Source organism: Stegostoma tigrinum, chromosome 35 (genome assembly GCF_030684315.1).
Source record: "Stegostoma tigrinum isolate sSteTig4 chromosome 35, sSteTig4.hap1, whole genome shotgun sequence".
Classification (NCBI taxonomy): domain Eukaryota; kingdom Metazoa; phylum Chordata; class Chondrichthyes; order Orectolobiformes; family Stegostomatidae; genus Stegostoma; species Stegostoma tigrinum.
Window position 1 is genome coordinate 16,760,042 of NC_081388.1, and position 15,909 is coordinate 16,775,950.

At 42.4% G+C, this 15,909-nt stretch overlaps 2 protein-coding genes across 2 annotated transcripts in view; both read left to right on the plus strand.

Moving 5' to 3' along the window:
* The first annotated feature begins 3,492 nt into the window (after positions 1 to 3,492).
* Positions 3,493 to 10,246, plus strand: LOC125447567 (cyclin-dependent kinase 4 inhibitor D-like). Its single transcript, XM_048522069.1, has 2 exons — positions 3,493 to 3,796; positions 6,376 to 10,246. Exons 1-2 carry the CDS (start codon positions 3,659 to 3,661, stop codon positions 6,742 to 6,744), a joined length of 507 nt encoding a protein of 168 aa, XP_048378026.1. The 5' UTR covers positions 3,493 to 3,658; the 3' UTR covers positions 6,745 to 10,246.
* Positions 10,247 to 13,649: 3,403 nt separating this feature from the next.
* kri1 (KRI1 homolog) overlaps positions 13,650 to 15,909 on the plus strand; it is a 32,248-nt gene continuing 29,988 nt past the window's right edge. Inside the window, exons 1-2 of the mRNA XM_048522088.2 lie at positions 13,650 to 13,770; positions 14,433 to 14,509. Of these exons, the coding sequence (XP_048378045.1) occupies positions 13,674 to 13,770; positions 14,433 to 14,509 (174 nt within the window). The 5' untranslated portion in view covers positions 13,650 to 13,673. The remainder of the gene's footprint in view (positions 13,771 to 14,432; positions 14,510 to 15,909) is intronic.

A 15,909-nucleotide genomic window follows, 5' to 3' on the forward strand; every position in this document is an offset into this window, starting at 1 on the left:
TCCTCGTTTTTCAAGGACCACAATTTCCCCACCTCAGTGGTCAAGAATGCCCTCAACTGTGTCTCCCACATTTCCCACAACTCATCCCTCACACCCCCTATCCGCAATAATAACCAAAATAGAATCCCCCTCATCCTCACCACCCCACCACCCTCCGAATCCAATGCATGATCCTCCAACCCCAATGACATTTTTCTCTCCCCACCCTTGTCTGCTTTCTGGAGGGACCACTTGTCCGCTCCACACTCCACCACACCCAGCTCTTTTCACTGCAACCGCAGGAAGTGCTACACCTGCCCCCGCACCTCCTCCCTCACCCTCATCCCAGGCCCCAAAAAGACTTTCCACATCAAGCAGATGTTCACCTGCACATCTGCTAATGTGGTATACTGTATCCGCTGTTCCCGTTGTGGCCTCCTCTACATCAGGGAAACCAAGCGGAGACTTGGGGACCGCTTTGCAGAACACTTACGCTCAGTTTGCACTAAAGACTGCAACTCCCAGTTGCGAACCATTTCAACTCCCCCTCCCATTCTTCAGATGACGTGTCCATCCTGGGCCTCCTGCAGTGCCACCACAATGCCACCCTAAGGTTGCAGGAACAGCACCTCATATGGTATCAATGTGGACTTCACAAGCTTCAAAATCTTCCCTCCCCCGACCGCAACCCAAAACCAGCCCAGCTTGTCCCTGCCTGTCTAACCTGCCCTTCCTCCCACCTAAAGCCCCAGCCCCATCTGCTAGCCTCATCCCACCCCCTTGACCTGTCTGTCCTCCCTGGACTGACCTATCCCCTCCCTAACTCCCAACCTACACTCACCTTTACTGGCTCCATCCCTGCCTCTTTGGCTTGATGTCTCCTCTCCACCTACCTTCTCCTCTATCGATCTTCGATCCACCTCCCCCTCTCTCCCTATTTATTTCAGAACCCCCCTCCCCTCCCCCATTTCTGAAGAAGTGTCTAGGCCTGAAACATCAGCTTTCCTGCTCCTCCGATGCTGCTTGGCCTGCTGTGTTCATCCAGCTCCACACCTCATTTATAGGGATAAGTCTGTAGGGATATAAGTCCCTGTTTAAAAAATAAAAACACCATGGAGGTTGGAAGTCTGAAATACAGACAGGAAATGCTGGAGAAGCTCAACAGGCCTGGTAGCTTCTGCGGCAGAAATCATACGGGACCATTAACTCTTTGCTTTTCTCGCTCTCCCCACAAAATGCTGCCAGACCAGCTGAGTTTCTCCAGCAATTTCTGTTTGTCTTGCAAACCGTTATGGGTTGTCATTCTAATTGACGAGGCACTTCTCTGAAACCTTGCCATTATTTCAACAATTGTGGCCCAGGGACACGGCATCGGCTTAAAAATAACATTTTAAAACTCAGGCAATCATATTAACATCCAAATGAGACAAGAAGCTGGCTGGACGAAGAGACAGTGCCAATTATTGTTAATCATTGTTAAAACTGGTGAACTCAGCACAAATGAGGAGTATGATTGACAGACCACTGGATTTTTAAAAATTTAGTCATGGGAGTTATGCGTCTCTGGCTGGGGCAACATTTATTGTCAGTTCCTAGTTGCCCTTGAAAAAGTGGTGGTCAGCTGCCTTATTCAACAGCTAACGTCAACGTTCTGTTTGTTTCTTATTTTGAGATTTCCTAGCCATTGATACAACCGAGTGGCTTTCTGGCCACTTCAGAAGGCAGGTGGCAGCCAACCACATTGCTGTGGGTGTGGACAAACCTGGGCCAGCAATAGAGTCATACAGCACAGAAACAGACCCTTTGGTCCAACTGTCCATACCAACCTGATATCCTACATAAACCTAGCCCCATTTGCCAGCATTTGGCCCATACCCCACTAAACTCCTCCTATTCATGTACCCATCTGAATGTCATTTAAATGTCGTAATTGTACCTGTCTCGATCACTTCCACTGGTAGCTCATTCCATACACACACCACCCTCTATGTGAAAACGTTGCCTTTAAGGTCCCTTTAAAATCTTTCCCCTCTCATCTTCAACTATGTCCTCTAGTTTTGGACTACCCTGGCTGGAAAAAAGACTTGGCTATTCACTCTAGCCATCCCCCTCATGATTTTATAAACCTCTATAAAGTCACCCCTCAGCCTCCAACATTCCAGGGAAAATAGTCAATCCAACCTCTCTCCATAGCTCAAACCTTCCAATTCTGACAACATCCTTGTAAATCTTTTCTGCACACTTTCAAGTTTCACAACATCTCTTCTGTAGCAGGGAGACCAGAACTGAATGCAGTATTCTAAAAGTGGCCTAACCAATGTCGTGTACAGCCACATGATTTCCCAACTCCTGTACTCAATGCAGTGATCAATAAAGGCAAGCATACCAAATGCCTTTTCCACTACATGATCTCCCTGAGGCTCCATATTCAAGGAACTATGAACCTGCTATCTAAGGTCTCTTTGGCAAAGTTTCCCAGGACCATTAAGTGTATAAGTTCTGCTCTGATTTGCCTTTCCAAGATGCAACAACTCACATTTATCTAAATTAAATTCCATCTGCCACTCCTCTGCCTGTCTGATCAAGATCCTGTTGTACTCTGAGATAACCTTCTTCGTAGTTCACTACAGCTCCAATTTTGGTGTAATCTGCAAACTTACTAACCATACCTCCTATATTCACATCTAAATCCAATATAAATGCCAAAAAAAAGCAGTGGAGCCAGCACTGATCCTTACACAGGCCTCCGGCCTATCTTGAATTTCCTGTGGAAGATTAAAGGATCATATCGTACAGTGGTAATGTTCCTACCTCTAGGCCTGGATTTAAGTCTCACTTGCGCCAGATATGAACAGATTTGATTTTTTAAAATTATGGAAAAATGGGCAGAATTATTGAATTTTGGCAGGATGACTAAATGTTTAGCGGCTGTGGGTCCAGATTCTTCTTGTACAATCTGAACTGAGGAAGTGAGATATAATCCACCTGTAAAGATGTATTTGAGTACACACCTCCTAGAGAAGGAGTGACTTGAACACAGGGCCTCCTGCCTCAGAGGCAGGGATACTATCATTGTGTCACAAGAGCCCAAATGAGATTTAAAGAAAAAGAATTGCTTGCAAAACTCAGCTGGCCTGGTTGCATCTGTAGAGAGAGAATCATAGTCAACGTTTCCAGTCCAGTAACGCTTCCCGAGATTTTACTTTGGCTGGGGAAGGGTACGGGTGATATAAATACATCGCTTCTTCTGCCACTTGGTACACGAGTTGCAGCTATTGTCGACCCGGGGGAGCTGTCAGCTCCTCTGCAGCCGCGCGTGCGTCCGCGGTCCACAAGTAACAAAAACAGATGACGTCACAAAGAACTGACATCAGGATGTTATTGCACATTTCGGGCTGTCTCGCTCCTGATTGGCCGTTCGGCCCGGCCTCCAAACATTGAGTCGCGATTTAGAATATTGCCCGGGTGGCGACTGCGACAGCTTTTCTGATTGGCGGCTGCGCCTGTCAATCAGATCCTTCTTCACTCCTCCCTGCAGTGGGAACGAGCTGAGTTGCCCGGCAAGCGGAGAGAGACTGCAGCCGCAACAACATTGCGTTTTTGCCTTCGCCTCCAGTCTCGGAGCGCTTTAAAGCAAAGCTAATATTTAAACATTGGGAAATATAATATATACATAAATATGGGGAAAACTATGCCGGATGGCGAGAAGTTGTCCCAGGCTGCCGTGCGGGGAGACTGGCAAAACGTGAAGCGTCTGCTGACCGAAGAAAAGGTGAACGCCAATGCGGTGAATAAATTCGGACAAACCGCACTGCAGGTTGGTAGTACCTCTGGACTCTTGAAATAGTGATAAGGACAGCAACGGCATACTGTATTTAACCCCGAGTTACAGTCGCATCCGTTTAAACCGGGAGAAATCCTTTTCAGCATTACATCTACCTCTCTATATATTAAAAAAAATCTGCAAATTTGAAAGCCCTACCAGAATCTGCATTACTGTCGAACGCAGCAGATTAATAATTGGGGATTTGCCTGACATTCGGATTGCAAATGACTGTTGCGATGCCTCTTGTGACGGAGATGTCAGCCGGTTAAACCTGCTGCGGAAGATTAACCCGTTTCCAGACAGCGCCCAGAGATGTAATGAAACGTGAAATAAAATATTTAGGCGCAATCTGGTGTTGTAACCTACTGGGGTCGTCATAATTTGTGAATGAAGGCAAGGGGTTCCCTGTTCCCTTCCCCTTCGGCTGACGTTAAAATGCCGATTTGAAATAATTTGACATTTGACTCCAAAACTCTATCCAATAACTTTCTTTTTGCCTGCCGTTGGCCGGATGGAATTTTGAAGAGGTGTAAACGGAGTTTTTAAAAAATCGATTGTTGATTTAATTTAGAAAAAGCAGTGAAAGGAACAATTGTTGAGAAATGTCAGTAACTCTTACGTTACTTTACTACGAAAGGGCGGAGTCTTGCCGTGGGGCATGTGTACAACAGGGCGGTTTCAATCTGCGTTGTCGATCGGCTGTTGAGCTAAATTTACCCTGTTCCTGAACCGAAAGCAGTAAAAGATGCGTTTTAAATTGGATTGGTAATAAAGTGCTTTAAATATGGGTGGGGTTAGAATAATTATTGCAGGTTTTGTATATTATCTACCAGGCTATTCACAAGATGTTGCTAGGCATCCGTGTTAAGTAATATTTAGCAGTGGACTCTGTCTCACCCCCAGTCCTCACCAAGGGCATAAGGTAGCAACGCGAACCAAAATTAGACCACAGCGGGCACCCTATATTCACGGGGATTGTAGATCTGCGACTATCTGGGTATCTCCATATTTCTGTCTTTGTCCAGTATCCCTTAGTAACTACAGTTTACAAAAACAATCTTTCGATTTCAGCATTATAAGGATTAATCGACTGAGCAATTGTCACTTGCAACCTTCTATCACTCGTTGCATGTGACAGTATTTCCTAAATTCATTCCTAAAAGGTCTGACTTTGGATTTGTGATGTCCTGTGTTCGGATCTCTTCCCTCTAACCAAATATCCTTGGCTGAGGTTAGTACTTTGTCATGTGGAAGGATGACTGAATCTTGCAAGGCAGTGGACTCTGAAAGCCCATCACTGCTGTACAAAAGAGGCTGCTTTCATCTTTTTTTGACACCAGAGTGTCTGAGTTCCCATGGTAGACTTCACACTAGCCCTGTGCCTCAGGGCTGTTACAGAGACAAATTTATAACAATCACAGGGGAAGGTAGTAATTGCGATGTCTCCAAATGTCTACATCTTCTCGCAGCTGTGGGAGAGTCAGAGAGATACATGATTAGAATGTTTACATTGTTCTGCAGCTGTGAGACAGAGAGGGAGACAGACACAGATTGCTGGGCACACAGAAACATGCCCAGAAACTGATTGCAAACAAATCAAATTCAACATGTACAAAGTAACAAACCTGGGTTGCTAAAATGCACCACTAACATGCCTGCCCCACTTTATTTTCCTAATACCCTGCACCGCTCTGTATTTTCCCCTCTCTCCATTAATTTCAATAGGAACCAAGCACAATCTGTTACCGCCTGTTTTCCACTCTGTTGCTTGAATTACTCAGGCAAGAATCCACCAAAGATCTAAACTGTAATTGTGTCTAATTGTAGGTTCTTTCTCTACAAGTAGCAATATCAGAAATAAACCCTATACTGTTGCTGCTCCACCCAAGAACCATTTCTCCGATGTTACCCACACAAATATGGTTAGGCCCAAATTCCTTTCCCTAGAGCCATTAAATTGGAAATATGTACAACTGGTGAATCTTTATAGTTTGCAATCTTGCTGCAGTACAGCTGAACCGTAACTGAATGGCAGGACGTGCTGAATGGCCTACTCCAGTTCTTAAGTGTATTCTTTGCTTACTCAAATGGCAATGGATTCAATATCTGGTACAAAAACATTAAAGAGGGTCACTCACTTATAGTTTATACAGAAAAATGGAGAAAGTTGTGGAATTCAATCCCAAAAACTCCAGCCATAAGTCCCCAAAATGCTATTCAGTACAAAAATTAATTTTGATGTATTGATCTTTGGGATTTGGGCATTGCTTTTCTCTAACTGTACTACGGCAGTTGTGAGGATAAGGATTTCAACCAAGTGAGAATGAAAGTACAGTGCTACATGTACAAGTTGGATGGCCTATGTCTGGAGGTGGTGGCGTTTGTGCATCTTCTACCCACCCTTCTGGATGTTGCAGATCACTGGCTTGGGAGATAATATTGAATAAGCCTCGGTGAATTGTTTCAGTGCCTCCTGTGCACTGGCTGATTTAACTGGCATATCTCAAAGGGCTAGCTCATTAGGTCACACTCAGAGCCCTAAATCTTTGTTTATGTGCTTCTCTTTCCAGGTGATGATGCTGGGCAGTACATTGGTCGCAGAGGAATTGTTGAAGAATGGGGCAGAGCCAAATGTCCAGGATAAATGGGGCTTTACTCCAGCACATGATGTGGCCCGGAGTGGTTTCTTGGATACCATGAAGGTGCTGACAAAATACAAGGCAAATGTGAACATCAAGAATGCTGCATGCTGCCTCCCCATACACTTGGCTGCCCAAGAGGGCTACTTGGACCTTGTCCAGTACCTGGCTCCAAGATCAAGCATTCTGCAGAAGAACATCAATGGACAAACCCCACTGGATCTTGCAAGGGCCTCCAATAGAACTGAAGTAGTTGCCTGGTTAGAGCAGCAGTTGCAAACTATACAGACCCAAACTTAACACTGATTGAGGGCCTGTTAAGAAATGCTGACATTGCTTATATCTTACCTCTCTCACTGTATGGTTTTAACTATGCTGTGAACCCTACCTTTCCACCATATTGGACTCCTACTTTGCACTGCTAATTGTGGACCCATTGTTTATGTTCCTTGTAAAATTTTTAATTTGAATCACCCTTTTAAGGTTTTGAGTCATTGTGCCAACTCCCCCAAAAACACGTGCTGGCCATCTTGCAAAAAGTACCTTTAAAAATATGCCACTCATTGACTGTTTACATCTCCCGATCATTCAAAATTTTGAAAAGGGGGATTGGAATCAGACAGTGTCAACTCAGTCAGGTTTTGTGCACACTTTGCCGCAAGAGCCCCAAGCATTGTACAGTGTGCTGTGCAGGAAAGCTCCAAGGCGCACACATCAACACAGTTCCAGAAATTTACTGTTCCATTTTGTGAGGAAAGTCGAAGGGATTGCCCTCTTGACAGAAGAACCACAGACAGGACACTCAGGAGACGTCAACTGAATGCGAAGGTCTACACTGATTGTCTCCAAGGTTGAAAACAGCCTGATCTTCAGCCTAGGACTCATCATTTTAAAAAAAAGCATCTCCAAATGGGAGAAATCTTGTGGACTAAGGAGTTAAAAACCTGGGCCTTTTTATTTTAAGTGCTGTGTGTTTACAATAGTTTTAAAGTACTGTTTTTAAAAAAAGCAAAGCAAAATGAGTTGTATGTATATATTAAAGTAGCTTTGTTATTTTCTCCCTTTACTTTTACATGGAAACAGACAGCAGCTAATGTAGCGATGAATTTGAATCATTGGTGCTTTAATAATTCTGTATATATGTAAGGGAATGCATTATCAAGCTTATTTATATTTGAAAATTAATTATCCTTTATCTTGAAAGCATGGCTTTAAATGATTATTTTTTAAAAAATGGGAACACGATTTTTAAAATGTGATCTCGTTAAGTTCGATTTGAATGTTGTTCAGTTATAAGACCACTGGTTTGCAGTTTTTGTGGGATAAGCAAACAAGACTGTGGACCACAATGTACAGAACACAGATTCCTGAATCCCAGGGAATAAAAGTGAATTTAACACAAAGGCAGCATAAAGAAGTAACCCTGCTTGTGTTAAACAGGCACTGATTGTAATGCCCTACCAACAATACACTGCCATAATGACATTGTCATAGTAAATGCTTTATTGAGTGAGCAACAGTCCTGTGAACATGAGGGCCCTTTTGTTCCTTGGCAGCTGTGAGTTGGTTATAGACTATTCTGTGCATTGGAGGGTTGAACAAGATTTTTTAACATTGAGTCAGTACATTGTGTTAGTGTCACTTAGGTGTGGTTGCTGAATGCAAATAAATGGATAAAATAGTTCAGCCAGTGAATGCTTTGGCATTTCAACTTCTTTTTGCTTTGAAAACCGACTAGTAGCCACATACATCCATGACTACCAATTTCCACCTGTGCAGTATTGCCCAATTCTGTCCCCACGAGAAATTGTGCTACTGAAATCCTTGCCTAGACCTTCTTCCCTTCACGGTTGCTAATTCTAATTTGTCTTTGCTGCCCATTTCCTTAGTCACACAAGGTCCAATCCACTCATCAATATGTGCTTTCACAATGGCTCCTGGTCAATCGGCACTTGATATTAAAATTCTCATCCTAACTTTCAAATCCCTTTGTGACCATGTCCCTCATTCTCTCTAAACTCTGACAGCCCAAGACAGCCCAAAAGTCCTTTGACATTTGCACTGTCTAAATTCTAAACTTTTCAGCATTTCTGATTTTAACGGCTCTACCAATAGTGGTCTGCATTCAATTGGAATTCCTAGATTCCCTAAACTTCTCCAATTCTCTTCCTTCCTTTAGGACATTTCTTCATGTATGCCTCTTTGAGCAAGCTTTTGGCCATCTTCCCTAATATCTCTTTTTGTGGCTCAGCATCATATATGTTCCATAATGCTCCTCTAAAGGACTTTGGGGACATTTTTGTTTCTTTTACATTAAGCAAAGTTGTAACTAAATTTCACTCAAGATCCATTAGATGAAGTGGTTTTAAAAAAAAAATGCTGTAAATTATCAGATGGTCAGGCAGTGCTTGTGAAGAGAAAAACAGAGTTCATGTTTTAGGTTGATGATCTTTTGTCTGAAGTGATGCTATAGATACAGAATTTTGTAGCTTATGAAGCTTTGCCTAAATGGTAGAACTATGTCTTTTAGACAGACTCCAATACAATGCATGGGAATTACAAATAGTTGGTTATCTATTCAGCTCCTGCATGCAGGGGGACTTGTCAACCAGCAACTTCTTGCTGAGTGGAGATGTTGTCTTTTGTTGGATTTTGGTATTACCTGAATGGCACTGACCTGAAGGAACACTTGTTCCTTGGTTTTAAACTGAAGTCATTCATAGAATCATTACAGCACAGAAAGAGGCCATTTGGCCCATCATGTGATCTCCACCAAGTTCAGCAAGGAGGCAGCCTCCTTGTCTCTTGGTGGGAGATGCAAGTTAAATGGGTCCTGTGGAGGTCCTTTGGGAATGAGACAGAAAAGGGAATACCAAAAAAAAGTATGTATTCTATTGCTTTCAGTTCCAAATATTTTATTTCAATTTAGTATATTTTTCACTTTCTAACAGTGATGCAATAGTAGAGAGACCAGAATAATGGGAGACTGTTTGCAAGTTCTGGTCAATTTCTCCTCCCCTGCTCCCACACTTCATTTTCCTCTGTCCTTTACAACCTTATCTCACCACGAGAACAACATCATTCAACCCCAAATGCATTCTCAGTCACTCACTTGAATCTTCAGTGCATTGTACCTCTTTCTTTCGAGCCACTATCAGCAGGCAGGCTACAGTCACCCCTACCTTGTCCTTCAGAGCTCCAGCTGTGTCTGCATACCTCTTTTTGCACTTTTAAAAAGCTTTCCTAAAGTCTATGCCTTTAAGCTAGACTTACTTTATCCATTCTAATCTCTGCCTTTCTGAATCTACAGACATTCACATTTTTGTCCGTTTTGTGACACACATGGAATTGTTTTTACATTAAAAGCGCCACTTTAGACGCATGTTGTTGTTGAGAGTGTTTGCCGTTTTAAACTGTTTGGGGTTTGTGTAGCGTGCAAAAAAAAAGTCATTATATTAAGAATGGTCATTTGTGCACGGTATTGGCTCACAAATGTGGAGATCTTTCCCATTGGATTCATGGTCTCAGGGAAAATGGTGATTTGAGGAGAAAACATAAGTTTGGGGTTGGGAATGGGATGGGGGAGGGGGATGTTTGAAGACTTTATAGGTTGCTATATTGTAATTTGGTTGATGTTGCACATAATTATATTTATAATGTTGAATTTGTTTGGTGGATATTATACTTTTTTAAAAATCTGCAAATAAATTATATCACTTTTTCGGAAAGTTTCAATGCGGACAACAGTAGGATTTTATTTATTTGTTCAACATGGGCCACACAGATGACAATGTTGAAGGTTTATCATGTGATTCATGATGAGGGAACATACTGGGATTGGCATTGTGAGTGCTAGAAAAATGTTCTCTTCACTGAGTTGAGGACAGGGGTTCGGGCGGGGAGGAGGAAAAGAGAGAGGAAAAAACATCACCTGCTAATGTTCTTAATGTTTACCACGTCTTACTGCAACTGTGTGAACTTCCTTGGTGAGAACAAAGTTCTACTTAATTGTGATGCCCTCTGTAGTTGGACAGTTTGCCAGCATCCACTATTTTGGCTCACACGTGATCAGCAGATATTTAGGGCTAAATCTAGGATGGTGTGGATTATTGGGAGGCACAGCAGATAATGGAAACGTATCCAGCACATATTAGAAGCTTTTTCGCAGACAGAGAGACAGAGACAGAGGGAGAACAAACAATGAAGCAGAACACTGAAGAATTCTCACAAATCTTTAAACATTACTCTGTATAAGTATTGTTGGGATCTAGAACCTTCAACCTGAAATGGTTGTGGAATCTTCCTCCATATATTTCTCTTTCTGAAAATGTGGGAGCTGAATGGTACTTAAGAATGAAGACATGACTGGAGCAGGAGCATATTTAGCTCCCCATACATGTTCAAACATTAAATTAGATTATGGTTGAAATATGACTGAACTCCACATACCTGTCTTTGTCCCTGTCTATTAATACTTCTGGGGGCATCAGCGAAAATCTATCAATCTCAATGTTAAATCTAATGATCCAGCACCAATTGTCACCTGCTGAAAGAAACTTGCACATTTCTCTAAAGTTTGAACATGGGACCATATAAGACTATTCTTTCAAAGACCTGGCACAAGCATCGTGGGCCAAACGGCCAAATTACGTGAGTTAGTTTCTATGAACCTATAGATTTAAGAAAACTTGAAATTGGCACCTCTAAGAGACTTGTATTGCACCCATTAAAGAGTTGTCAGCAAAACTACAGCATTATGAATCAGCAGTGTGACCTGATGTACGGAAAAGCATCAAAATGCTAAGGATTCCTTGATGTCAACTGGAGCTCAAGGACCTCAGCAGAAACAGGGCACAAACTCCACAGACAATACTGAGACAATTTACTTTAGACAACCCTTCTCTGCCTTCTTGGAGGTGATCCTTCAAACCAGGATTCAAACAAAGAATGGCTATAACAAGAGTAAGCATTCAGCAATTATGTTCCCAATATTTTATTGTTGTTCAAGGAACGTGGTTTCATAACACAGCCAAACAGTTTGAATAACAACCTTTAAATTCTTCCAACACATGCCAATGGCAAGCAGCAAGAATGAGAGAGATTCCTGGTCAGCATTGTGATGTAACAAGCAGTGGAGTCTCTACCATCAATATTCACATCTCCAGACTACTTCATGCATTGCCAAAGCAACTCGGACTGTGTAAACTACAATACCAGCACCAACATATTCTCCATGGAACAATGCTCATTGTCAAAGTTGAGCCCGGCATTAGACCAGAGCGATGTTCTTAGAGAAAAACTAAAATCAGTCTTACCCCAAACAGGGGCTACACTTTGAGGTATTAAGATTGACTTTGATTAAAACAAAATACAGATTAAATCTACACATTCCCTGCTTGCAAAACCTTACTTCCAGTTGTCCATTTATCATGTTGATAAGCTTGGTTCCATTATAAATTTTCACCTTTACACTTACAATCAAATCACTTTTGAATAGGCTATTAATCAGAGATTATACCTGCCCTTACAGGAGGATGCAAAACATCCCATGGATCTATTTCAAAGAACAAGAGAGGATTTTCTACTGGTTAATATTTATCCCACAATCAATATTATTAAAAATAGATTATCCAGCTGATATTACACTGCTGTTTTTGGGACCTTATGATGCACAAATTGGCTGCTAGGGTTTTTTACATTCCAACAATACCTACTCTTTGAAAATCTGCCATATTGAATGGTAAAAGTAAGCTCAAAGGTTGGGTGTCCTATTGTTGCTCCTATTTTCTATGTTTAGTGTGCAATAATTGCACACTGTCATTAAAGAGGGACTACAACACCCGAATGTTGCATTTTAACTGCTCTCTGAAGTGGTCCAATAAGCCGTTACAAATGAGAACAAATATCGCATAAATATTATTAGCTATCACACTTTCTACATCACAAAGCCTTTGCTTCAAAAACACTAATTGGCCATAAAGTGCTTTCGGGCATCTAGTGGTTATGTAAGTGACTACATAAATGCAGGTCTCATGTCCAATCTTGTCAGATCGCAAAAGTTGAGCACACTCAGGACTGCTTAGTACTTGGATGGGAGACCACCTGGGAACAGTAGGTGCAGTAGGCTTTGTTGTGCAATTGGTCAGCGCATTTGAACCAAGACCATTCAGGATAAAGAGGACTCTTGTGGTGCTTTCGTATGTCCCTACCTTTGAACCAGACTGTCTGGCTTCAACTCTCTCCTGCTTCAGAGGAGTGCCACAACATGTCTGATAAGGCTGTTTAAAAATATCAATAAATGTATATCTTCCATTTATATACAATACATGGTATAACATTTACATATATAGTAATATGGCACATTGCTTATCAGCAACACAAATCCCAAGAATGAATGAAAAGTCAATAAGGCCATAAATACAAGATATTGGTTGGCAGTGGCAGAAGAACCTGTAAGAATGAACATTGCCTTTTAAAAACAAAATCAACCCTTTCAGAGATTACATTGTAAATCCACAGAGGGGTGGAACTTGAACCAGGTCTCCTGGCTCAAAAGTAGGGATATTACCACTGCACCCGAAGAACTTTTGGAATGAACATTTTTAAAATAGTCAAAGCAAATCTCTTAAGATACACAGCTGAAGCAAGTAGGGCTTGAATCCAGGCTTTTTAGCTCAGATGCAAGAACACCACTACTGTGCCACAAGAGCCCTGAAAGAGTTTCGAATGACAGCTCTGCTGTTACACATCTCTGAGCAGCATGGAACTTGAATTGAGGCCTCCTAGACTAAAGGTAGGGGCACCTTAGGGCATCACAAATGCCCTAAGAATCTTGATATTTTCTATATTAAACTGTACAAAGGTGATATTGCAGTACACTACTTTGCAGCAAGTGGGACCTGAACCAAAGCCTCCTGGCTCAGAGGTAGGACACTGCCACAAAAATCCTTGGGATGGAACAACTTAGAGAGGAAAAAGATGTGGCATCAGGTTGCAGAATATGTTTGAGAACATGGAGTTTTTAACAGGTAAAACAAAATGTAAGGACTTTGCTATAAATTGAAAATAACTTACCCTTGACAGGCACACAGAGAGGAACTGGGTCTGCACAGGTTGGGGGGAGGGAAAGAAGGGTGACCACGTGACTTCTCCGGTCGCCGATTGGTAGGAGGCTGACCATGGCCTCTGGCCTCTTGACCTTTGACCAACAGGGGGTCGAACTCTTGTGCATGGCAACGGCGATGGAAGACGGTTCGCAACTCCAAATCAACCAGCGCTTCGCCGGCAGGTACGAGAAATACCGGCAGAAGGAAGAGCTGCAACGGCGTGAGTACACAACAGAGAAGGGCGAGGGAGGAAACGGCTTGATTTGATCTGCGTGCGCGTGCTTTCCATTTATTTAGAGATTGGTGGCTGCACTAGGCCCCAAACTCACTCACTCATGTCTCCTAATTTACTTCAATCGTTGAAAATATTGACCATCGTATCGTAAAATATCGATGAAAGTAATACAATGAAGTGTGTAGTGCATCTCTAGTCGAGCTAAATAAGCAGTACGAATGGTAGATATGTATGTACCTACTTGTTTTTACTAACGCGTGCAAAACATTGGGTTTATACAAAATTAATCTTGATGGTAGAAATAAGTAAATATTCATGTAACGGTGGAAATACGTGTATGATATATTTGTACTATTTATAATACTTTAAAATGTTTTGATACAGATACAAAATGCGTTTATGTGTAATGTGTGTTAATAAAATATTGTATGCCTTAATGTAGTTTATACATATTTATATGTTAATTATATTTTCTGTTCATATGAATGTATTTCTTTGTCTCTCTTTCATATGTATATGTGATTTGTACCTTTTGGTAATGCTGAGAATGAAGGAATAGGATAAATGGAGGATACTTCATGCTTTCAGAATTTTAGTTATGGTCATTACAAAAGCAAAATTCCTCATACTTTTTCTTTGATTTTCAGTAAAGGATCGCTACGGAGATAGGGCAGATGAAGAAGAAGAGAGTTCCAGCTCTGAATCTGATGATGTCAGTGAAGTGGTGAGTATGCTGCACTGTTGCTGTGGTGGGGGTATGTTAAAGCTGATGGTTACTCTAATCAGACCATTTTTATTCTGTATATCGTGCTCATATCAAACCCATGCATGGGCCTAAAGCTGTCACCTGAAGTCCTATAAAGGGCTCAATCCATCTCTGATTACCTTCCAAGAATGAGGTTTGAGCAATGTGGGATTCAGGTGAGCTTGCCACTCGGATACAAAATTGGCTTAATAACAGGAGACAGAGAGTGCTGATGGAGGGTTAGTTTTCAGACTGGAGTCCTGCAACCAGTGGTGTTCCACAGGGTTTGGTGTTGGTTCCATTTTTTGTTTGTCGTTTGTGTAATTGATTTAGATGAAAATATAGAAAACATGGTTAATAAGTTTTCATATGACACAAAGATTGGTGGTATAGTCATAGTTATACAGCATGGAAATAGACCCTTTCCTCCAGCCAGTCCATGCTGAACATAATCCCAAATTAAACTAGTCCCATCTGCATGCTTCTGGCCCATATCCCTCCAAACCTTTCCTAATCATGTATATAACCAAATGTATCTTAAATGTTGTAATTGTACTCGCAGGAAGTTCATTCCACATGTGAATTACTGTCTGTGTAAAAACAAAAAGAAAAATCGCATCATGTCTTTTTAAAATCTCTTTCCTCTCACCTTAAGAATATGCCTCCTAGTCTTGAAGTCACATATCGAAGGGAAAAGATAAACTACCATAACTCTATCCCCCAGGCCTCCTACCCTCCCTCGACCTCTTCATCTCCAACTGCCGTCGAGACATTAACCACCTCAACCTCTCCGCCCCTCTCACCCACTCCAACCTCTCCCCCGCAGAACGGGCAGCCCTCCGCTCCCTTCGCTCCAACCCCAACCTCACCATCAAACCCGCAGACAAGGGAGGCGCAGTGGTAGTATGGCGTACTGACCTCTACATCGCCGAGGCCAAACGCCAACTCTCCGACACCACCTCCTATCGCCCCCTTGATCATGACCCCACCCCTGAGCACCAAACCATCATCTCCAATACCATCCATGACCTCATCACGTCAGGGGACCTCCCATCCACAGCCTCCAACCTTATTATTCCCCAACCACGCACGGCCCGTTTCTATCTCCTTCCCAAAATCCACAAACCTGCCTGCCTGGTCGACCCATTGTCTCAGCCTGTTCCTGCCCCACCGAACTCATCTCCACCTATCTGGACTCCGTTTTCTCCCCTTTGGTCCAGGAACTCCCTACCTACATCCGTGACACCACCCACGCCCTCCACCTCCTCCAGAATTTCCAATAACCTGGCCCCCAACACCTCATTTTCACCATGGACGTCCAGTCCCTGTACACCTGTATTCCTCGTGCAGATGGCCTCAAGGCCCTCTGCTTCTTCCTG

What these genes read in the sequence shown, in the direction of transcription:
- LOC125447567 (XM_048522069.1), top strand. Translation starts at nt 3,659, where the DNA reads ATGGGGAAAACTATGCCGGATGGCGAGAAGTTGTCCCAGGCTGCCGTG. An exon ending in TCGGACAAACCGCACTGCAG is followed by an intron (nt 3,797 to 6,375) that starts GTTGGTAGTACC and finishes TTCTCTTTCCAG; the next exon opens with GTGATGATGCTGGGCAGTAC.